Source organism: Gadus macrocephalus, chromosome 16 (genome assembly GCF_031168955.1).
Source record: "Gadus macrocephalus chromosome 16, ASM3116895v1".
Classification (NCBI taxonomy): Eukaryota; Metazoa; Chordata; class Actinopteri; order Gadiformes; family Gadidae; genus Gadus; species Gadus macrocephalus.
The window spans coordinates 20,734,877-20,759,845 of record NC_082397.1 but is presented as its reverse complement, the minus strand read 5'-3'; the positions used below and the strand labels follow the sequence as shown (position 1 = coordinate 20,759,845).

General features: G+C 43.1%; 1 protein-coding gene across 1 annotated transcript in view; it reads right to left on the bottom strand.

Annotated features, from left to right (window-relative positions):
* Positions 1 to 1,448: 1,448 nt before the first annotated feature.
* Positions 1,449 to 24,969, bottom strand: part of slc36a4 (solute carrier family 36 member 4) — a 135,487-nt gene continuing 111,966 nt past the window's right edge. Inside the window, exon 12 of the mRNA XM_060075052.1 lies at positions 1,449 to 4,237. Within this exon, the coding sequence (XP_059931035.1) occupies positions 3,912 to 4,237 (326 nt within the window). The 3' untranslated portion in view covers positions 1,449 to 3,911. The remainder of the gene's footprint in view (positions 4,238 to 24,969) is intronic.

Below are 24,969 nucleotides of genomic sequence, written 5' to 3'. Positions count from 1 at the left end.
TTGGACTTAATAAGAATTGCCAGAGCAGTTTTATGCCCCCCAGCTGTTGGGGCAGGCTCCATGGCCCAGGACAGAGCTGCATGATAGCCTTAACCAACACACACACGGGGGGGGGGGGGGGGGAGTTGTAACAAAAGTCTTTGCAGATTCAGAGACTGAAAAAAATCTTGGATTACATTTTTTTGTTCTCTTTTATTTGCATCGGACAAATTAGGGGTCTGTTTTAGTTATAAAGGTCTATTTTACTGGGAGTAGCTTGTATTTGTCTGATTGACAGTGGCACAGATCAAACAGCATCGCAACCGATATATTTCCTCCTGCCCTTCCGCATAGGGAATTCAACAGACATCACTAAAATACTTCGATTTTAACTTCCAGAGGAGGCAAGCAGTAGATAAATGTCATCTTAAAAGATAGACTCAACGTTTTTTAACTATCCAGAAAATGCTGATGAAGTTTCTTTTTAATCTTCCCTTGGTATCTTCTCATGACACGTTTAGAAGTATAACATTAAGATTAAAATGTGTGCTTGCCAAAGTCTCTGCTCTGAGACTATGCTGTTCCTGCCCCCTGTGGCCATATAGGGGTACAGCGTGTCAGTAATGGATGGATTCAGCTATTCATTCAGTTTTCATCAAGTTGCGGGCTTCATTTAATACTATACATTTTTATATCTCTTTAGTTCTATTGCTGTCCTGTACAATGCTGTGACACCCACATTTCCCATCTGAGATGAATGAGGTACATGTTGTCTTTACTTCTTCCTCAAGGAAGTTTATTATGTTCTGCTGTCAATTCCCAATTTTATAATAATCCATACTGATCTGTGCTGATGTTACAACTTAATCTATCCTTGCAGGAGAATGTTTCTTTTCCAAAGAATTTGTATTTCTTTTTTTTCAAAATATTTATTTAAAATATCATTAAATGTTGTATTTTGTTGACCTTAAAGTTAACTTTAAAAGAAAGCAACCATGTCTTACCTCTCTGACCTATAAAACTGAGGCACATTGTTGAAAGGATTAATAAAACATGAATGCGATACACAAAGCATGACCTTATCGCTCTGATTCCAAAATATAGTTTCTTCACACAATGGTTTCTTGTGGAAACAAGCAGCCTATTAATTAAACATACCCATTCTGACATGATAGCAATTATATTCCATTTTCATACTAAATGTTAGTGAAGCCAACAAGATGATGTGGCTTGTTTAGGCTCATGGACAATTTTATAGGTAGGTTTTGTTGTTTGCCAATTTAAATACCTTTGTTCGTAGGGATTAATAATCCGTAATGGTGAATGACAAACTAGAAGTACAGCATTTTCATTCTAGTTTATGAAGACGATCAGATCTTGGGCTCAATACACAATCCAAGTTTTAATGTTTAGAAAATAATGACCTTATCCTATTTTTGAAGAAAAATAAAAAAATAAAATTCAGTGTATTTCAGTGATATATATATATTTTTTAATCAATTTACTTGAATCCTAATGACAACATAATGAGTAATAGCTTGGATAAATAATATTTCACAAAACCCAAATCAGAGAAAATAACAGTTGTCATGGTACTTCTTTGCCAGGGAATGATACAGATATCATTAGATATCTGTATCTATAGAGATGTTTCCCCAACGACTGTCATGAAGATGAATGTTCCTTCTGCAAAAGCCGAGGAATAATCTCGGTTTGTCAAACTTGCGTCTGTAAGAAATTTCCTTGGTTTCCACCACAGTGAAGCAGTGAACTATCATATGGTACAGCGCTGTACATATCAATTCATGAATTTGACTCTTAACTTTACCTATAATCTCTTCAGTTATGTGTAAACAGTAAGGCACAACACACACACATCAAATATGTGAAAAACATGAAATCAATTGTGTCAAAGGGAAAAAAACACAATGTGCAAATTACAAATCAATCCAGGTTAAAACTATTAGAAGGCTGTCATTAACACTGGATCTTGGAATACCTTCAAATGAACATCATAGCTCGTTTGCATGCATCACGCTGTGCCCAGCTCCATACAGCGGAGCGAGCCATGGCTCACAATGACACGGACGCATCACAAATGATGACAATACCGTTTTGGGGACGGGGGGTCTGATTGCGGGTGTCAAACAAAGGTCGGTGAAACTACTGATGAGGGTTATGTGACGGGAGTTTGATTTTTTCGCTGGACGGGTACCGGAAAATTGCATCATAAATTCACCGCTGTGCCTATTTTTTTTATTGGCCACATTGAACCTTAGAAAATGGAAATTAATGCATGTCCCGTATTATCCATGAATAGCCTTTGGGACGAATTGACTGCACTTCAGGGCCACGGCGTGGAGAACTCTATCGCACGGAGCACCCTGGTGAACAGCAGCGTGATGCATGGAAGGAGGAAACGCTATCGCTCTGTCACTATTATTTCACAAACACGATCAATGTTACCACTGTCTCTCACAGCTCTGGCATCGAACACTCGTACCGTCGGCTGACAACAAATCTCCATGCGTGTTTCTCGGGGGAAATGGATGGCACGAAAGATCGTAACATAATTCATGAACACGGATTTGTGGAGGACTTGAGTGAGGTTAAATAAATCAGTTTCATTTTAGAAAGCAAATGCTCAGCGGCTTTTTCTCAAGCACTTCCTCTGGACTCCAGAGCGCTATATATCCCCAGACACGGCTCCACTACGTCTCCTCAGCAGCCAGCGCTTTTTGAGGCCCTTGAAGATTTTATTTATTCAACCTACAGTAAACCTAACCTAGTGATTCATTGGAATGAATTCACGCAGCAGGACTTGGAAAAGGCTGACATTAGTGACTTGAATCATCGGTTTACCAGTTATTGGATGCTTTCAGTCTCCTTTCTCCCTCCGTTCGCCCTTGCACAGCGCACCTGCTCCAGCACCTGTTTCTCTGATGAAAAACTTTATGCGTGAAAGAAACAAACTCACATACACACAGGAGCATCTGTCAGAAGAAAAGTGCCTCTGCCTTTTGAGAGCAGCTATTACACTGTTGCTATGTTTTGTTTTGCATTTTTTTTGCAGCAAGCTAGGGTGGGTGTAGGTTGTCAAGGGGGAAAAGGTTGATGTGAGAAAATAGTCTAGATTATACAACGTGGCATACAACCTTTATATGTTAACTAAATTACTTGGTATGTGAATATTTTGCCTCCTTTCCAAATAAAACGTGGGATATTGGATTGGCTTAAAAAAGGCTTTTGGAAATGTCACACATTCTCCCACATCTGATTACTACAAGCAATGCATTCAAATGCTGACCAATATTATGCTCCATAATGCTGTTTATTAGTATCACCCCTGTGTTTGTGTCTAGTTGTGAGTGTGTGTTAATTAATCTGCGTTAACATGTACCATTCTTCATCTTCTAATAACAAATAATCTCTTCACCATTTTCTTTGCACATTGCTCCATTAGAGACCGACGTGTATAGTTGTCATTTTTGCGGGTCCCTTTGTCCCAACCGAAGGACTTGTTCCCCATCAGCGGTATCCTTGGTCCCAAGTGACACCCGACGCCAGAGTCTCCTACTGCAATCATCTGATGGGACTGGGCTTCCCGAACAAAGCCCCACGGTCAATCTCAAACCAGGACCCAGAGGGAATGCCTGATTGTCCTTAGTCTTGCTGTGTGGCTAAGGGTCAATGGGGGGGGGGGGAGGCGGGGGGTACCTGGCTTTGGGAATGACTCGCTTCAATGGGGCTGCTGCGGCTGAAGGACGCCACAGAGAAGCCCCGGCGGAGTGGAGTGGAGTCAGGCGGTTTGAGGTGAGGATAAGGGCGTGGAAAAAGGAATGGTCGGGTCGAGGGTTCACCACCCCCATGGACCTCATCGCTCCGGGGGCCCCCAGAGGTAGAGCGGCAATCTCCCCCCCCTTCCCCCCCGGTCACCGGATGCCGTCTGTCAGGTTGAAGGCCTGAGTGACGGCGGCCAGGGCGGCCAGCGCCTGCTGCTCCTCCCCGGCCGGCCCCGGGTCCCCGCTGGGGGACACGATCTCGGCCACGGTGACGTAGGTGCCGGTCAGGAAGCCAATGAAGCCCACCGAGGCGATGAGCAGGTTCTTGGCCAGCATGGGGCGGGACACCTGCCGGCGGTCCGAGTAGGTGACCAGCTCGATGAGCGGCGGGAAGATGAGGGCCAGGGCGCTGCTGCTCACCGCGCCCACCAGGGAGATCACCAGGTCCAGGCGAGGGATGAGCACTGCCCAGGACACTGCGGGGTGCACACACACACACACACACACGCACACGCACACGCACATACACATACACACAAGGAGAGAGAGAGAGAGAGAGAGGAGAACTTTACTATGCACACTGAGGAGCTAGAAGGTGAGGCAGAAACCAAGATCAGTGAAGAATAGAACTGTATGAAAAATAAAATCTTAAAATAACATCTGGTCTCATCAGCTTGTATGGCTGGACTGTCTTATAACAGGCCTGGTAGAAATAAACTTTTCTCCCTTTTTTTTGTATTTATGTCAGAGCACTCGATTTCTTGATTTCTTGAGAATATCAACACAAATTGCAAAAATATACTTATGACATAAACTGCCTACCCTAGCTTTAACTGTCAAATTCATAATGCTGCAGATTAATGTATTTGGGGACACACTTTGACAACCCACTGCTTTGAAGCTAGGTGAATCTATCGAATATGTAGCATATAAATTATGTATTTCAGCGCATTTTTGGTTTAACGATGGAAATTAGTCAGTTGGGGATGAGACAGATTTGCCCCCCTGTATTCCTCCAATACAGTCCTAGCATGCTGTCAATCAGAATCTAAATTCCTTCCCAGCACATCCGGGCTATATCTGAGTTGTTTGAAAGCCATTTTGTTTATCCTGCATTTAAGTAACCTCTCCACCTGCATCTTAAGAATGCTTTAGACCTCTTTTCAGCTCTCAACCGCTGAAATCACTTCAAAGCTTTAAACAGTCATCACTCAAAAGTGTTGAAAACATAGATGTCCAAATTAAGCCTAGCCTAATGCTCAACAAATGTGTCACATACAGATTTTGTGTGTGTTTTGCCCGAAAGTAATGGAGTAATCATTAGAATACAGAATTAAAAGAAAAAAGTGCTTTCTTAAGGGCTTGTAAACCCAGAAATTGTCAAGTTATTCCTCTACTTTGTCATAATAAAGACTCCTTTCCTTAGGTAAGAAATAAAAAGGTGATAAACGATGGAACAATAAAAGTAAACAACACTTTATCGAAGAGTGTGATGCAACTATTGTTGAGGACTTTCTTAAAAAATCTGCATTGGTCTGGTTTCTCCAAGTAAGGGGGTATAGAAGGAGACCAAAATACTGAAATTATTTAATTAATAAATTTAAAGGAACATACTTTGTCGATGCTTATTACACAACTTGATACCCTTTAATAACATTATTTGCAATAAATATTTGAATTCTGTTACCTTAATCACTTTAAGACATTATTTGAAAATTTGCTGCATCCAATGTTTCGAAAAAAAGTTCAACCACGGTTGAATGATGTTTGTGCCAAAACGACCCCGTCGTGGAGACGGATCTTCGGCTGGGAGGAACTCACACACAGGGTCTGGTGTCTAAGTTCACACTCAGCCTGTCCAGCCAGCATTTGTATGGAAACTATGTGCTAACGGCGCCAAACACAGATTGGGGAGAGCAGCGGGTGTTATATTACAGAAGGAGTGGGTGAGCAAAAACATCCAGACGCCCCGGGGACAATCGTATTCCCTGCTCGTCATGGCTCCGGCGGCTGTGCTGTCTAAAGGCCCTAACACTGAAGCCCGCTCCCAGCCGCCACATCAGCACACCGCACCGGCTCATGTTCAGGGTTCGCGCTGAAGGCAGCTCTCTGTGGAGCGCCGCAACATCTCATGTGGTTAGGAAATTGAAATATCTGTTGACGTATACGCCTCTCCATCGCTTGGTGAAAAAAGAAAAAGAAAGAAAGGGATGGATTTCAAATAAGAGGGGGTCGCGGCGAGCTGTCTGACATGTCCGGGCTCTGTTCTGGTGAGCGATGGGAGGTGGGGCCCTCACGGGAAAGAATGGTAAACATTTGGCTTGGTTGAAGCCCCTGGCCCCCGGGGTTGGAGAAGCAATCTGTCGTACAGCGGAGCAACCGCCACACAATCCTTTTGTTGTTGACCTGGTGACCCCTGTGCAGCTAACTTAAAGCCCCCCCGCCCGTCCTATAACAGGACAAGACAACGTGGGGGCCCTTGCCGACAGCCCTTGAGGTTGGGTCGGGGATGGGGGAAGGGACAAAGGAGAAAGAAGTGATACATTTCAATGCTGGGCGAAATAAAAATTCTTTCCCCTTTAGACTCCGACGACTTTGCTACCATTCTAAAAACAAGAAATAATGATAATGGGTCCGCCGCCGCCAGAGCCATTAGGAAGAAGCAACACCATCGATACAACGTTTCTCTGTGTATCCGAATACCCCATTATCACCAAATCCAAAAGTCATCACCCCTTCTCTTGTCGTTTCAACACCCCTGAAACGCGGGGACATTGCGGGGTGTGTTTGTGTTGTGAGTGGGCAGCTGTGTGTGCATGTGGACTTTTAAGCGGAGGCGTCTGTGGGAGTGTGTGCCCGGTGGGCAGGTGGAGGTGGGCGGCAGGGAAAGATGGAATGGTTATCTGGAAATGAAGACAATACCACGAAGAGGCGCTATGGTAGATAAAGGGGCAGCTGGAGTCAGTGACGGGATAAAGATAAGAAGCTGCTGTCTAAATCCCAGAATCACCTTGGGTGCTCAGTGTGTGTCAGCCCAAATTACTCTTTGTTCCCCGTTAAAGAAGGAATGCTATTAGGTTGTCTGCAGAGATCAGACCTCAGTCGGCTAAATCCCTGCAGGAGTCGCTAGACTACTGGGCACCTCCGAGGTGAACTGAGACTCGCATGGGGGAGAAACGGGTTAACATTCTGCACATTCTTATGTGTGGCCTCGGAGTCAGGCCCATTACAGCACCATGTATACAGCCTGTATACATAGTGAACAACACACCCAATGCACGGGCTCTTTGAAGGCATTCACTGACTAAATGTACTTTTTAAGTAGAGCGAGAGAGCGAGAGCGAGAGCGAGAGAGAGAGAGAGTGCTCGCGCGCGTGAGAGAGAGCGCGAGAGTGAGAGCGAGAGAGAGCGCGAGAGAGCGCGAGAGGGAGAGAGAGCGTGAGAGAGAGAGAGAGCGTGAGAGAGAGAGAGAGAGAGAGAGAGAGAGAGAGAGAGAGAGAGAGAGAGAGAGAGAGAGAGCGAGAGCGAGAGGGAGAGAGCGCGAGAGAGAGAGAGAGAGAGCGCGAGAGAGAGGGAGAGAGCGCGAGAGAGAGAGAGAGAGAGAGCGCGAGAGAGAGAGAGCAAGCGCGAGAGGGAGAGAGAGAAAGAGCGAGAGAGAGAGAGAGAGAGAGAGAGAGCGCGAGAGAGAGAGAGAGCAAGCGCGAGAGGGAGAGAGAGAAAGAGCGAGCGCGAGAGGGAGCAAGAGAGAGAGAGCGAGCGCGAGAGGGAGCAAGAGCGAGAGGGAGAGCGCGAGAGGGAGCAAGAGCGAGAGAGAGAAAGAGCTAGCGAGAGACAAAGAAAGAGAACGAGAAGGAGACAGAGTGAGTTGAACTGAGCATGAAATTAACACAGCCAAATGGACTTGTTGGCTTGGTGAAGCATTTAGGAGGCGGCTCATCCCTGCAGGTCCAGATGGTGGTGCGCGATGGATCCAGGTGTCCGGGCTGGGCCCTGCTTCACAGCAGCTTGTTTTGTAAAGGGCTCCCCATGCAAGGCATTCAGATGCCACCGAACCAGACTTCCACAGTTCTGCAGTTATATGGTCTCTCACACTGCTTGTGTAAGCTCCCTATCCCCTTCGCTGTTGCCCTTGGCCAGCCAGACGTCACTGTTGCCTGGGCTTTGCTCTGAGCCAGTCCAATCCATTCCTCTGGTGCCCCCAGTGCGATTGTGTCATCAAATTAGCATTCCATCACAAGCTGAATTACGCTATGAGGAGTCTTGCACACACACCAAGAGCCGCAGTAAGCCCTTGTTAATAACCAGCCTGTTAGTTTGCTCCTGTTAACCCCCCACACTTGTGTGTTTGATGAGCACTGCCACGGGGGAGATGGGCGGACTAGATTACCATCAGATTAGAAATCCGCCACCGGAGAGACAAGTAACTTGCTTCTCTCTTATTTAGAAAGTCAATGCCCTTTTAACTAATTGTGTGTGTACATTTGACAAATTGCCAACGGGTTATTTGCAGAAAAACTACCAATTTTGCAGAAAAAGAGAGAAGGGCCTTTTTGACATGTTATACCCCTCAGGGGGTCATGAGTGATCACAATCAGGCGACGACACAATACTGAAATCCTCACTGAAATGCCAAAAAACGTATGTTAGTAACAAGCTGGACTGACTTGATTTTTTGTAGAATATCATTTTATAGGATGGGATTTTTATTTTATTTTTTAATTGATCAGCATTGGCTACAGATACAGTCAGGGGATTTTAAGCTTTGAGGTGGTTGACATTTTATGAATTGCAACTTTAAGTGGTGTCGGCAACGTCTTACTATTGGTTAAATTATTGGTCCAACATGGACACGTAAACAGCAATACAACTTTGGATGTAGAAAAGTCAATACACTTTCTGTGTAAACAAAGAAAATGTGTTGCTTGCAGGACAGAAGAGATGCTGTGTTGGCATCAGGATCCATGTCCAATCCAGCTTCCAGCTAGAGTTTTAGCTTTGTCACACTTACCCCAACACACCCACCCACCCACACCCACACGCACACACACCGACCAACGACGATGGGTGAAGCCACCTGGGGTGCATTAGTTTCCGTGCATGCATTTCGACAGGGCTCCTACTTAGCTGTAGCCGGTTAGGGAAAGATTAACGATTGCCTGGTAGCGCAAGGCACACGAGAGGAAGGGTGTGTTTGGGAGGTGGGAGGATAACAAGCAATAACAAGAACTTACAGCTATTGTGGACCAACAGCTGGCCACAGGGGCCGTGGACTCGTACATCATATGGTAACGACCGCCAGACAGAGAAAACCGTGTATTACACAACTCAACATATTGCCCCTACAGAGGGGGTTATAGAGATAATTAAAAGGGTACTTGTGTAGTTGAATGGATTACCGTGAGCAAAATGCCTGCCAACACCCACTCCATTTACCCGCATTGGCTAGGTCCTGTCTCACACACCTCATTCATGTCAGTCACTGACATGGATCACGCACACTGCATCATCCAAGTCCACCTTCACAGACTAACACACATATATATACACACAGACACAAACGCGCAAATGGGCAGGTAGTCGCGCACACGCACACGCACACGCACACACACACACACACACACACACACACACACACACACACACACACACACACAGAGAGAGAGAGTGGCCAGATGGGGCTCGGGGAAGTGCAGTGGGTGGAGGACAGGGTGCTTTCATCACTCTCCTTTATTTAACTCATTTTATTCTTTCAAGGAGGTCACGATGAGCTTAAGCATCTCTTTTGCAGGATAGACCTGAATACAGCAGAAAAAGTATGAGCCGTTTGACTTATATTGCAGATAAAGCTGGGCCAATCAATACACATTCATACCTGAATATTCATGTATTTTCCTACACTCTTGTATTAATGGACAAAATTGTATTAAATCTACTTGTGCGTGTCCGGACAGAATCTATGGCGCAAAAGGAAGATGAATGGAAGATCAAGACCAAGATTTACATACATTCTTCCGCCTAACGTTACTATTGAGGACGCCTCGTACTTAGCAAGAAAATCCATAAAGGGCCCCGAATCCAGACAGATGATAGGAAAATAAAGTAAAAGGAGAGAAAGGGGGCGGAAACAAATCCGATCTCTTTCTAGGTCCAAACTGAATCACCCAGGGACCTGTTTATTGGTATGAAAACAAATAATAAACCTGCATTTTTAAATAAAACCACATTTTGGAATCATTGAGATAATGAGGTTCATATGGAAGGCAGACAGAGAAAAAAAGCTTTTGAGGAGAACTGATTTCAGGTACTTTACTATTTCATATTCAGATTATTTCTGTTTTCCACCTGCTAGTATGTTACGAGTTATTAGCGTTATTTAAGTTTATGGGATGCTGGCCAGCTGATGCAAGTTGAGGAGTTGAGCAGTCCTAAAGCCATGGTTTATGAGGCTCTAGAATGGTGTTATAAATAAGGCACCCCTCTCACCAACAGGATGATCGTGAGACGGGGTTTAACATGCTTTAATCCTAATCCTTGATCCATGCCAATTAAACAATATGGAGTTAGTCAGTGGAAACATTGTGTTTCATTGTTAGTATAAACACATTTTTACGATGAACAATGCCTGCAAATTCAGTCAACTGTGTCTCTCTTTCTGTCTGCTACACATATACATGTATTATATATATATACAAAAGTGTATTTTAATATTTTTGCCTTTCACTATCATCTATTTATCATCAACCTTCTTGCTTGTGGGCCATGGCTTTTCAAAACATTAACTTTTCACATCAAATGGTATCTGTGATAAACCAAAACACTTGACGTCGCATGACATGAGTAGGGATCTACCGCTCACGGGAGAGACACACAGAGGTTTATCATGGCACAGCAGGGTCGGCCGCGGTCGTTCATTTCCCAACAGGGAGACGCGAAAATTAAAATGTCCACAAGGAGCCCCTCATGAATGCAGACCATGACCCCGGGGAGTTGGTCCGACGACACTCCTCCATCTTAATGGCTTTTCTCTGCCACAGAAGCCAAGCTCACAGCGGTTTGCATGGGTATATGCAATGTAAGAGGGCGGGGGTCATAGCGGAAGGGGGTCATAGGTGGACTGGTTAGGAGGGTGGACGTAAGGTATCCAGTACACAACAACAAAGAACGCCAAGAGCGCCTGTGCCCACCGTCTCTTCCTCCTAAGGATCTGTCCTCCCTCAATGACATTGGCCGTCAGCAGCGCTAGGCGCAAGGCACTCCGATATAGGCCACAGAAGTCTGTTAGTCATCCTCTACCTCACCTCAGGACACGCTGCAGGGGAAGAGAACGACTGAACGAAGTGAAAACCAATCCTTGGTAAACCCGGCGAGAGCTACATCATCGTCCAAGTCTAGATTAATGGATCACAACAGAGGCACTTAAGGGTAATCAGAAGCGGTTGTATCAATCTCCCGTCTCGCTGCAACAGTGTTATGAACAAGCCAAGTGTGTTTTTAGCCAAAGAAACCACACATTTTCAAACCGAGGGAATTGCGAATGGAATAAACGCTCAACTGCAGTAAACAACACACGCAAGCGTCATCACGGCCGTGGAAGCGATGACTGTAGGCCAGGGGGGATTAATGTTATTATGCTTTGATAACTCCTTGGAAAGCGAGCCCTTGGCGTGAGTGAATTAAACCTTTTGGCGGGTCTGCCGGGCCCGTTAACTGGCTAATTGGCTGGGCAAAGCTCACGCTGGTGCATGCGCGTGACTCATCCTCTGTTTGACTGTTTGTCCCAGCGCAGCGCAGCGCAGCGCAGCGCAGCACAGCACAGGCACGGCCCCGCCGTCTCACCTAGGGGCCAGCAGTCTAAATAACTGAGGCGCATTGGTTAGCCCATGGCCCCCTGGCTCAGGGAGGCGGTAGGTGGGTGGGTTGAGGGCTGGGTTGGTTGGTGGGCCCTCGGAGATCGCTTTCCGCCCACTTATGTCTCAACTCATTAACGCCTGCAAGCCTTATGACTCAAAGGGCGGACAAAAAGACGAAAGCAAGTGCATCAATTTCATTCTTGTGATTGGCCAGCCAAGGCACTGCAGTAGGCTTAGGATTAGACAGGGAATACACAACTAGTACTAAACATCCCCTTTGTTTGCTCCCTTTGACTGTAGAGCGGTAAGGATCAAGAATACTGTGAGCATTCACATATATTCCTATTGTTCATCCTATTTCATTGGTAACACACGTAGCAATATACAGGGGCATAATGATGTAGTCTATATTTGTCTGATTATAAACTTTAAACAATTTTATAATTATTCAACTCAATTACCTACCAACATATATAATGTAGTGAACGAATATACAGTAGATTATATAAACCGTTGAGGATCATAACAGTCATATATTGCACAGAATATACTATTCCATACAAACAGCAGCAAGTTATTTGGGGGCTTGAAAGCATCCAGGATAAACAAGCAACTATAATTAATAAATTCCAAAAGCATGTTTGCTGCCTCCGCCGCCCTGTAAGGGGGCCTGGGGCAAAGTCTTCCTCTGGAACCCCAACTGGCCAACCATTAACTCTGCTTATTCTGAGGAGTCCAATTAAGCAACAAAAAGCAGGGTTGCAAGCGGAGGAGCAACCTCTTTCATGCTAGCCACAGGCTGTATCTGCTGAGTGGATTGCAGACTAAGATGAAAGGAGGGAAAATATTGTAGGTGTTTTTTGGCGTAGCGTGTTGACTCAATTCTCCCCATTTCTATTTTGATGAGTACTGACAAAGATACTCTGCCAAGTGCTATGATTTCTCAAAACGAGATGAGTTTTCTCTTTTTTCCCCTTTTACCCAACCATCAGCGCTCGTCTTCCCCTCTGCCAGGGTCTCTGATACAGCCTTGACATTTCCCAGGTACTTACTTCAACAGCAGTTCCATCGCTCAAAATACCTTGCTCCAATACTTCAGCTTGTCAGGTGTGTCTGACAGAGCCTTCATCTTCCATTTCCCACGCCTACCCAGTATTCGCAGGATGATCAATGACATTTAGATGTGGAGTTAAAAATAGCTCCAAGAAAGTGTTTTGACGGGACTTGTACTGAAGGGAAGTGGCTCTATTGACTATGGATGGTATCAAGCCTGTTGGTGTCCCTTGTAATTTCCCCGATTAGTCTAGAGCTCCCTCGGACCATAGCCCCTCAGGGAGAAAAAGGAAGAACAAGAACAAAACACAGATCTCTGCTCTATTTCAGCCTCTATAAATACCATCTCAAAAGCAGCGTTAATAATAACACTAAGAAAAGGCTTCTGAGGAGGGCACCACGTGTGCCCTTTTCATTTAAGATAATTAGCTGCCGCCCGGCTAATTTACAGCGTTGTAGAGGAACATACTAACCCGCTGTGATTTTCATCACGGGGCAAGGAGGAGAGAAGCCTCCCTGATCCCACAGTGAGACAAGAGAACAAACACTGCGGTGACCCGGACACTGCTTTTGCTTCCAGGCCCAATTAAAAGTGGCGCCACTAATGAGGTGGTTGGGTAAATAGACACATATGAGCACTGATCAATATGGGCAATTTTAATTCCGGAAAAAGGCACACAGGGGGTTGTTTGACAGAATAATATTGCAGCCATTGATCTAACTATAGCTGTTTTCGGCAGCAAGAGAGTTATAGATTTAGAGAAGAAAGTTTGTATCAAGAGAAATTACTGATGGTGCATACATATTCTAATTAATATAACCCTGTCAAAGTTACGCTCTGCTTATTAATACGAGTGATATCTGTGGAAGGACTTTAATGCTGAAAATTTGGACAACTTTTAAAGCCATCTGAGAATATGCATTTCTCAGTAATCTTATGTTCAAACTTTTTGGTCAGAAACCTATTAAAGTGGGTGTCTGTCGACACTGTCTGCCTTAATCTTTACTTGGACCGATTTGAGGCCCCTCCGTGAATGAGAGCTTCATGCTCAAATCCGCTGCAAATCTCCAGGATTAAAATGTGTAATGTGTCAGTCAATCAAGGTTTTTCGTGACGCGGTTTCAGTCATTGTAGTTTAAGCTGTTTAAACATGATTTACCTCTCTTAAACAACTCCAATCCCTGAAATTGGAAGAAATAACAACAAGACTTACTTTCCACCGTAGGAGCAGCACAAATCAATTCGATGGATGCCTCATCCAGAGCGTGACACTATGACTATATTACACTCTGAGCAGGACTGACCAGAGTGGGAATGATAACTTAGTGACTGGATAGTCACTTGAGGGTTTACCTGGCAGAAATCAAATCCCTATGTGTTGTGTGTGCCACCAATAAGCAATAGTGCAACATAAAAGGTAAGAGGTTAGGTTTCTGAGCATGTGAAAATGGGTGTTTGCCTTGAAGGGTTCAGTTGTAATAAACTGATCTCTCTTGGATTCTGCTCAGGAACCTGTCCGGGATCCTTTCTGCATGAGTGTGTATGCTATTCTGGTCACCCCAGGGTTTTCCTCCTCCTACACTGGTTAACTCTCACTTCACAATACGAAGTGAAGTGCGATTGGCTGAGCTGCCCTTTGTTGCAAATGTTGAGTTCAGCACACTGGCACTCCATAGTTGCTGTTTCTTTCCAACTGCAATAGGCTCCAGTACCAATGATCAGAGATGAATAATAGAAATGGATGCGTTTATTAGATATAACGATTTTATCATTCTCAACCCTTAAAGCTAATGTTAATGTATTACGCCTAGCAAAAGCTGATCATGGATAATTGTATTCATGAACAACATCAATCAATTCAGTGAATTCAAAGGGAGGAGAGGGCGGACAGAATATCAGCCTTTATTGTTGTTCATTAATGGGGAAAAGGTTTTAATAAAAAGCTCTCCACATTGCTTCATATATTTGATAAATAGCACCCTATATGCTAACTTTGAAGCTTTCTTAATTTCCCAAGAGAAAAGGAAGCACAAAGAAGTTTATCCGATGCAAGAGTTTCTCATAAATGGAAAACATAAATGTGAGCGTGAGAACAAATCAGGCTGAGACCAACTGCAGCAGTTAAATCCACCAGCGAAAAACAAAAGGGGGTCAGGCCTTTTTCCTTTTCCTGGCTCTTCAAAACAGTTCGGTAGAACCAACATCAAACCAAGCAAGACAAAAGAAGCTACTGTGAGTAAAAACAACCTATAGGCTAACGGGGATCCTTTTTGGCTTGATGACATTAATGGAGACAAATGTAAAAATGGCTTTCTTTGAGCAGAAAGTGCATGCACTACAACAACGCAACCGAAAGCTAACAAACACACACACAACAATTGTGTGAGTGCTTGGAAAACACTGAGGAGCACACAGCCAGTGAGGCTGAGCCTCCTCAGATATTCTGTGCGCGTAGAGAAGAGGCAGCATTCCAGCCTCAGAACTAAAAGTGCAGTCAGACTGGAACACACTTGGGATCACTGGCTTGGGATCAACTGATTGCATTGTGCTGTATCTATTGTTGTGAATGCGAGCGTGCGTTAATGTTTCGGTGTTTGGTGGGAGTGTGCATTGGCATGAATATTTATCCACGTACTTATTTGTTCAGCATAATGGGTTAATGAGGGAGAGATTAACAGCTAGGACGCTCATGTTATGCCACGCAGAATAAATATTTCAAACAAAATCATCTGACATTGCTGTTCCTGGAGATTACATTTTTGCTGCATCAGCAGAAAAAGCATTTCCCACTCTAATTGTGTCTAAATGTATCTTTGCGGCGACATGTGCTGCGTCATAAAGAAGACGTGCTCCTTTGGATACAAGGACACCAAGGGTATGACATCAGAGACCTGAAAAACACCAAGACCTAGAACACTCCTGCACCATGGATTGGCTCAGATCATGTGGCACACCTTTGCTGTCTGCACGGCCATCTAGATCTTCCATACACGCACACACGCGCGCGTTGTGTCAGTGTGTGTGCCCTGCGCCGTCATCTCCACCCCCAGTGTGGTCCAGGGCTCTGAATACAAAGGCTGAGTGCTCCTCCAGTAACATCACAGAGAGGGATGGACCTGTCGGTGCAGGCAGAGGAAGGAGAACCGGGAGGAGCACGGCAGGCTAGGAAATGACAGGCACAGAGGGGAGAGGTACTACTTGATGGGCTACTTGACGGGGGGGGGGGGGGTCACACAGTATTGGGATTCAACAGAAGTACCACCATAGTATGGAGGTCTCTCAACTAGATGCTATTAGTAATGGTGAAATGATAGTGCCATGAAGATTTAAGTTTGATTTGTTGAATTCTAATTGTTATTGTGGTAGGAGTGCAGGTGCCTCACACAATAATACGGAAGACTTGACATTGGTTACAACTAAATATATTTGAGATAAGTGAATATTGAATTTCATCATTAGTTAAACTGTACTTCAACACTGTCTAGATCAGAAAATTATTTTTACTTTTTAATGTTTTATTAATTATTCTATTAAAATGTTATATTAGTCATTAAATATAGTAAAATAACTGATTAGAACTTGGGGTATGTGCTTGTGTGTTTACTGTACGTGTACAGTAAACACTGTACACGGTTCCCCAGCCCCGTGAAAACCATCCCAATTACATCTCTGAATAACAGCTCAAAGATAATGCAATTGTTTACAGGCAACTAATATCCATTTAACACATTTAATACAATTTTCTTCCTCAGGCTTTTCTGGTGGGCAGAAACGAGTGCCTGCAGACAGAGTGGATATCCACTCTATTTCCCAGCCCCTCTAATTAGCCACTTATCGGGCTAATTACTGTATTATTGGACCCCGTGACCTCCTATCTCACGAGGCTGGCAGGTAATATAATGATTTCCCTGCAGAGAACCAAAAAAGCGATGGAACAAGTGAGCCACTGAGAGGGGTAAGAGGACAGCACTGATGGGTGAGTGGGTGAAGGGTAAACAGAGCCCACTTCTGCCAGAAGACAATTGCCGGATGCATGACGCTCTCTCTCTCTCTAGGTCATTAGACTGAGCTGCGTTGGAGACTGAAGGCTCATGCTCCTCACAGACGGAGGATGCGGATATATATATATATATATATATATATATATATATATATATGATTTTATTCAGGACACATGAAGATCCATAGTACAATGTATAAAAATAGACTCAATACAAAAACAACAATAAAACACAACACATAAAATAAGAGATCAGCATACAACACTTGCAGTATACAAACATGCCCTCCAATGTCTCCAGAGTGTGGATGAGAACCTGACAGAGCTGAGCCCAGGCTTGACCAATGCCTGAATAATACTGTTTTCAGATGCCGTCAACCTACACATAAAACGATACATCAAATTCCTAATTAAAGCATGACAGGTAGGCACACCAACATTTACAAACATTTGACTAGCACTAGACCATCTCGGTATTCTGAGAAGCATCCGCATTCCGTCATTATAAGCCACAGTTAGTTTTTTCATATTGCTTTTTCTGTAAACACGCCACAAATGGGCAGTATATAGTGGGGTACAGAATGCTCTAAATAGCGCGACCTTTACAGCAGTTGAACACATGTTAAAATTACGTGCAAGCATATTGGCTTGACCATACATCTTACGGCATTGTCTGTTGATGTCTTTATCATCTGACAAATCATTAACAAAATGGTGGCCTAAATACTTCACATCATCACACACTTTAAGAGCAGTACCAGATAAAAATAAATCAGGAAATACCAATTTCCTGTCTTCTTTGCTTCTGACAATCATAATATTGCTTTTATTTGCATTATATCGAATGTCAAACTCCACACTGTATTGGGAACAAACCTTCAAAAGTTGTTGTAAGCCAGCACTATATGGGCAAAATATGACTAAATCATCTGCATACATAAGGTGATTAATGAGACTATTGCCAATCACACATCCTGTATTGCATGCATTCAACTGCTGTGACAATCCATCCATATACACATTAAAAAGAAAAGGAGATAGGATTCCACCTTGGCGTACACCGTTACCAACATAGAAAGGTTCTGACACAGAATCCCCCCATTTCACCTGCATAGACTGATGAGCGTACCAGTAGACTAAGATTCTAATAATGACTTTAGGCACTCCTCTATGATGCAGCTTAAGAAACAGTTTCTGATGATTCACACGATCAAATGCCTTGGAAGCATCCATAAAACACGTAAAGATAGTGGAATTCAAGCTATTATAACGGTCTAAAATTTCCTTTAAGGCAAATATACACATATCAGTACCATGTTTACGTTTAAAACCGAATTGGTTATCTGTGGTAAGAATATACTTTTCCAACCTGCTGAGGAGGATTTTCTCCAAGACTTTGGAAACAATGCTGGCTAAAGCTATGGGCCTATAATTGTCTATGCTGTTAATTTTGCCAGCTTTGTCCTTAAGAACTGGCACTAATAGTACTGGTAAAATGGCATCTGGCAGATACCCATGGCCTAAGAATCCTGTCATACATATAGCAAGCAGAGTAATAAGTTTCCTGCTAGCATATTTTAGATGCTCAGCAGTTATTTTATCAGCACCACAAGCTTTGTTGTCATCTAAACCCAATACTGCAGATTGTATCTCTTCTGAATTGATAACCACATTTTCATTATTATGAACATATCCAACCTCATAATTATTCCTCCCATGACAGTTAAACAACTCACTATAGTGTTGTCGCCACGTCTGACAGATAGCATCTGATCCACTGGCTCCCTCAATATCTGTAGGGCAATTTACTACTGTTCATGGCTCTAATCTCTTTCCAGAAATCATTATAGTTTTTATATTGTAACTTACATGCCAGAGACTCAGACCTCAGCGAGTTCTCATTCCTTTTGATGTATCGAAGTGCATATTTAAAATGTGCATTTGCACGTTTCTTCTGTTCAAATAAAGGTCCCTGTCTGTCTCTACCAGATACTATCCAGGCTTGAAATGCCCTCCTAGCTTCGGCATGAAGCCCTGCCACATGCTCATTCCATCCGGGCTTGATATTCTGAAGCCCACACTGGAATTTATAAAAAGGCCTACAGGCAGCATGAAGTGATTTCACAATTAAATCATATAAAACACATGAGTCATTAATATGTTGTGAATTTTTACAGTTAATATCACAACATTGTATGGCATCTTTAGGCAATGAAATGTTTCCCAGCAACCTATCAGTCTTAATTAAATAATTCTGGACATCTTCTTCAGTTAGCTTAGACCAATCCAGTCTCCCTGTGTTGATGCTACTAGCCACAGTAGACAAAGCGGGTAGCTTCTCAACATTCACAGACAAAGAAAATGGTATATGATCAGCATTTGCAAACTCATAATGAATCTCCATGGCATCCACTGAATCGTGAGCATCAGTTGTACCAACACAGTGATCTAACCATGAGGTAGAATGCCATGCTTCACTGATGTGAGTGTAACTATCAGCAGGCAGGAGAACCTTGCTTGAGAGTACTAAACCAGCATCAGAGCAAAAATTAATTAGATGTCTAGCAAAGAGAGATTTAATATCAGAGATGTCAGCATTCATGTCTCCTACAACGAAAATACAGGTTGAGGCATTATCTTGAATAAAAGAGCCAAGAAATGCTAATCGATTAAGATATTCTGCTTCATTGTCATAACACTCATAAGGAGTGTATATGTTTATGAGGATAAACTTTGTATCATGACAATTAAACTCTATATCAATAGCCCAATCCACTCCCAATCTTACAACTGAAATAAGTGGGTCATATTTCTTATTCCAGAGGATAGCTACACCCCCGGGTATCCTACCTCGGACTATTTTAGTAGTTAGATCAGTAGTAGATTCCCCTACCCCATAATATTCATTATGTAATGCATTTAGACCTTCCAAATCCTGTTTGGCTAAGAAAGTCTCTTGAACACACAAAACATCACAGAGCCCAAGGAAGTTCATCAACAATAAAACGACGTGACCTATCCCCTGGACTGTGGCCAAGACGGAGGCCACGCGCATTATACGACCCAACTCGAAACTTCATGATAGTTTGAGTTTTCTACACAGATACCACGCATCAGTACCTGAATTTGAAAGAGTAATTTCATTTAAATAGAAACTCTGAAGGGCCATTTATAAACCGGTCCCCCCTAGGCCGAGTTGATGGAGAACAAAAAAATAAAACCCTTGAACGGGAAAAAAGTTCCGTTCTGGACATTGCCTGTTGACTATCCGTCCATTTGAGAACGATATAGTGTGGTCTACTCTGAACAGAATGCAGTCAGGCTGGGCTTGGTAAGCCAATAAGTTGGTGTTTTCCACCAGTAAGAAGAGGACAACCATCTGAACTCAATACCAAAACCCAATGCATAAGAAAGTTACATTTACGCAGAAAAGGGAGAAATGTTTTATAATTACTTAAAGGGGGATGGGAGGGGAGTAGGATGAATTGTTAATAAACATAAAGGGCCCTATCTTGCATCCGGCGCAAGTGACTTAGTCACTGGCGCATGTGTCGTTGCTAGTTTACAACTGGCGCAGAGCGTTCTTTTCCCATCACCGCCACTCGCCGGTAAATTAGGGAATGATCTTGCGCCCCAAGGGGCGGTTCGGCGAAAGGAGGAGGCGAGTTCTGGCGCAAACGAAATTTTGCAGTTTCTGAATACAATTGCGCCACAGACCAGGAAATACCTGGTTTAAAGTCAGTGGCGCGTTGTTCAGATGCTATTTTAAGGGCGCATGCATACATGCGCATGCGATGCATACGGATTGCTTGTGCACCTCGCGCATACACTTTGCTTCTCTCATCTACCTAGCCGCACATTCTTGGTAAATTATTTGGGAAAGAACAGCTGATGCAGCGGTAATAAGTTGTACACAGATAGCAGATAGCAGACAGCCCACAGACCTTGCCATGGTCTGACGCACAGGCCACAATCAGAGCACAGGTTGAGAAGAAGACATGTATCAGCCGGATTAGCAAGGCACTGAAATTAACCCTGCCACTGAAGAACCGGTTCCTGCCACTTCAAGAGTCCACGAAAGCGCCTGCCACCCATGCGCCCGATGCCCTCAACACTGTGCTGAGGGGGGTGGCCGGCTTGGCGAGGAACGACCACCCTCCTCTGCATTACTACGATGAGCCCCAGCCTCATCTCTCCCATAGCTATCTCTCCAGCCCCAATGTCCCCTCCCTTTGTGGTGACCTCCAGCCTCATCTCTCCCATAGCTATCTCTCCAGCCCCAATGACTCCTTCCTTTGTGGTGACCTCCAGCCTCATCTCTCCCATAGCTATCTCTCCAGCCCCAATGTCTCCTCCCTTTGCGATTTTCCAGCCGAATACAAGAGACTGGAATATGTTGGCAGCAAACTTATATCTGGGTCATTGATAGCATCGCCATGTCAGGCTGATAACACCCAAGAGGATGGCGCCCCAGCCCCCCCACTATACTGATAGTAGTCATGAGTATTACTGAGACAAAAAAGGGTTCAGCCGTAGACACAGTATAAAGGAAGTTTCACATAATCTGCTGAACCCAAGGTTGCCTACGTCAAAGCAGGGCAACTTTCGCATTCATGCTGTAACCAGAGTAAACAAAGGGAAACTTAGACACACTGCTAACCTCACAAATCTCATATCTATTGCCTCCAAACCAAAAACAACCTTAAAGCCTATCAACAACACCATCAGGATGGCTCTACTTAATGTGAGGTCTCTTAATAACAAATCATTTTTAGTTAATGATTTTATTACCACTTCTAAACTGGATTTTATGTTTTTAACTGAAACATGGCTGGAACAAATTAACAGTGCAACCGTTCTGATAGAGACAGCTCCTCCCAACTATAACTTTTTTGATGCATGTAGATCTGGAAAAAGAGGTGGAGGGGTTGCTGCTATATTTAAAAATGCATTTCAGGGGAAACAGATGTTATTTGGTGATTTTCCATCGTTCGAATACCTTAGTGCCGTATTGAAATGCTCCCCCAGATTTCTCCTATTAATTATTTACAGGCCACCCACATATTCTGAGAATTTTTTCGATGACTACACAGAATTATTGTCTAGCATCTCCACATAATTTGACTGTCTAGTTATAACTGGTGACTTCAATTTTCATACTGATGATTTGAATGACAAGTGTGCAAAAAAAACTTTTTGCCATTTTGGACACATTTGAACTGTCTCAACATGTGAAAGAGGCTACTCATTGTAAGGGGCACAGGCACACTCTAGACCTGGTTATCACAAAGGGCCTCAATGTTTCTGATCTCTCTGTGACTGATCCTTCCTTGTCTGACCACTTTTGTGTTTTCTTTAACATATCTTTTATTCCCGATATACAGACAAAATCAAACACTGTCAAAAAACGGTATATCAATGAAGATTCTAATGTACTTTTTAAAAAGGCCATCTCCTTGCTACCACCTCTAAACCCATGTTCTCCTGACGATCTTGTAGAAAACTTTAATTTGAACATTTTGAAAGTCATAGATGTCATTGCACCTTATAAGGTTAAAACGATTTCTGGAAAGCAAAAGGCACCCTGGATAAAAGCCGCTTCTGGAACAGCACGGAAAAAGGAATGCAGGAAGGTTGAACGCATATGGCGTAAAACAAAACTTCATATTCACCATGATATCTATAAAGAGAGTCTCCGTGCCTACAATTTAGACTTAAAAAATGCTAGAGAAACATTTTTCTCCAATATCATTAAAACCAACACTAATAATGCAAAAACCCTATTTGCAACTGTTGACAGACTGACCAACTCCCCAACAGAAATTCCACCTGATCTCCATTCCACGCAGAAATGCAATGAGTTTGCAGCTTTTTATATTGATAAAATTGAAGGTATCAGACGCGCCATCAATATCTCCACTTCAAACAAAAATGTTGGACTACCACCCTGTTCAGGCAAAAATTACGTGGCAAGGATGGCATACTTGATGCCATCCACCTGTTGCCTTGATACTATACCTACCAACCTCTTTAAGAATGTTTTCGACTGCCTAGCAGTAGACATATTGCAGATAGTTAACAACTCTCTCCAGTCAGGCAATTCCCCAAAAGCTTTGAAAACTGCCGTTATTAAACCCCTTTTAAAAAAGCGGAGCCTAGATGCCTCTATTATTAACAACTACAGACCAATATCGAATCTACCCTTCATAAGTAAAATCATTGAGAAAGTTGTCCTCCAGCAACTAAATCACTTCCTGGCATCAACTGGTTGCTATGACACCTTCCAATCAGGATTTCGACCCCTACACAGCACTGAGACCGCCCTTATTAAAGTTGTAAACGACATCCGTCTTAACACAGACTCTGGCAAAACCTCAATACTAATGCTACTTGACCTCAGTGCTGCATTCAACACTGTAGACCATACATTACTTCTGGAAAGGTTAGAAAACTGGGTGGGGCTTTCAGGCACTGTCTTAAATTGGTTCAGGTCCTACCTACAAAATAGGAACTACTTTGTTTCCATTGGCGACTTTGTATCAGAATCAACCAACGTGACATGTGGAGTCCCACAAGGTTCGATCTTAGGACCCTCTTTATTCAACATCTACATGCTCCCACTAGGGCAAATCATGCAAAATAACAATATTGACCATCACTGCTATGCTGATGACACGCAAATCTATGTATCGCTATCACCAAATGACTATCGGCCCATAGATCTGCTGTGCCAGTGCATTGAGCAAGTGAAGGAATGGATGTGCCGAAATTTCCTTCAACTAAATGAGGACAAAACAGAGATAATTGTATTTGTCTGTCCCTGAAAACCTCAATCAAAGCCAGAAATCTAGGGGTTATCATGGATTCAGATTTACATTTTGACAGTCACATCAAATCAGTTACAAAATCGGCATATTATCACCTTAAAAATGTAGCAAGACTTAGAGGGCTCATGTCCACCGAAGACTTACAAAAACTTGTACATGCCTTTATCACTAGTAAGCTTGATTACTGCAATGGTCTCCTTACAGGTCTCCCAAAACAAACTCTGAGGAAGCTTCAGCTTGTTCAGAATGCTGCTGCTAGAGTTCTAACAAAGACCAAAAGATTTGATCATATTACACCAATTCTGAAATCGTTACATTGGCTTCCTGTAAGTCAGAGAATTGATTTTAAAATCATGTTGCTTACCTATAAATCCCTACATGGTTTAGGCCCAAAATATTTAACTGATATGCTTCCACTACATCAGCCTTTTGACCACTAAGAAGCTCCGAGACCAATCTGTTAATTATCCCCAGAGTAAACACAAAACATGGGAAAGCAGGATTTAGTTACTACGCAACAAATAGCTGGAATAAACTCCCAGAGGATTTAAGACTTGTGCCAACTCTGAGCACCTTTAAAACAAGACTGAAGACTTTTATGTTTGCTATAGCTTTCTGCTAAATAACTTTGCGTTTATTTTCTATTTTAATACTAAAATGCCTTTTTAACTTTCTATTTTTGCATATGTTTTTCTTTTACTTACCTATTATTTTATTTAATTGCATGACACTGTTTATATGTGAAGCACTTTGAGTCTGCCTTGTGTATGAAAAGTGCTATATAAATAAAGTTGTCTTGCCTTGCCTACTTTTAAATCAATGCATCTGCAAACACCGTACAGCAAACACATATTTTCTTGACACAGACATCCTGTAGGCCTACATGCCCATAACTTTTAGGATTGATGAGTACTTGATCGTGTGAAAAATATTGTTTTACCGCGAGTGAGTGTTAAAAATAATGAATGAATGCGGGCGAGCGTGTGTGCTCTGTTTAAACACACGCAAACTAAACACGTAACGCATAATACAATCAATGGCAATTTCTATTACCGCGGGGACACATGCATATTAGGATAGCATACAATACTGATAAGAAACAATGTTTATACTGTATTGCGTATATCATTAAATAGAACCACAGTTACCGCATATCATATGTTATATCATATACGTTTTCTTGTCCGAAATTTGAAGTTTGAGGACTCAGTATTTCTGAAGTTGTGGAAGAAAACCCCTTATTCCATGTGTGAATTAGGCCATATTATTTGGCAATAAACTGAGCCATTTGCAGTTTGAAATTCATGTGCATCTGTCTCATCGGAGACTGCAGATGCGCTGTCAAAATATCAACTCGTCCGATTCAAATGCGCTCATGGCTCTTAAAGGGGATGGGAGCTGGCACTCTCATTGGTTTGTTGGACGTTACGCCCAAACCACACCTACGGGTAATTAGGCTGCTTCAGACCAACCCTTT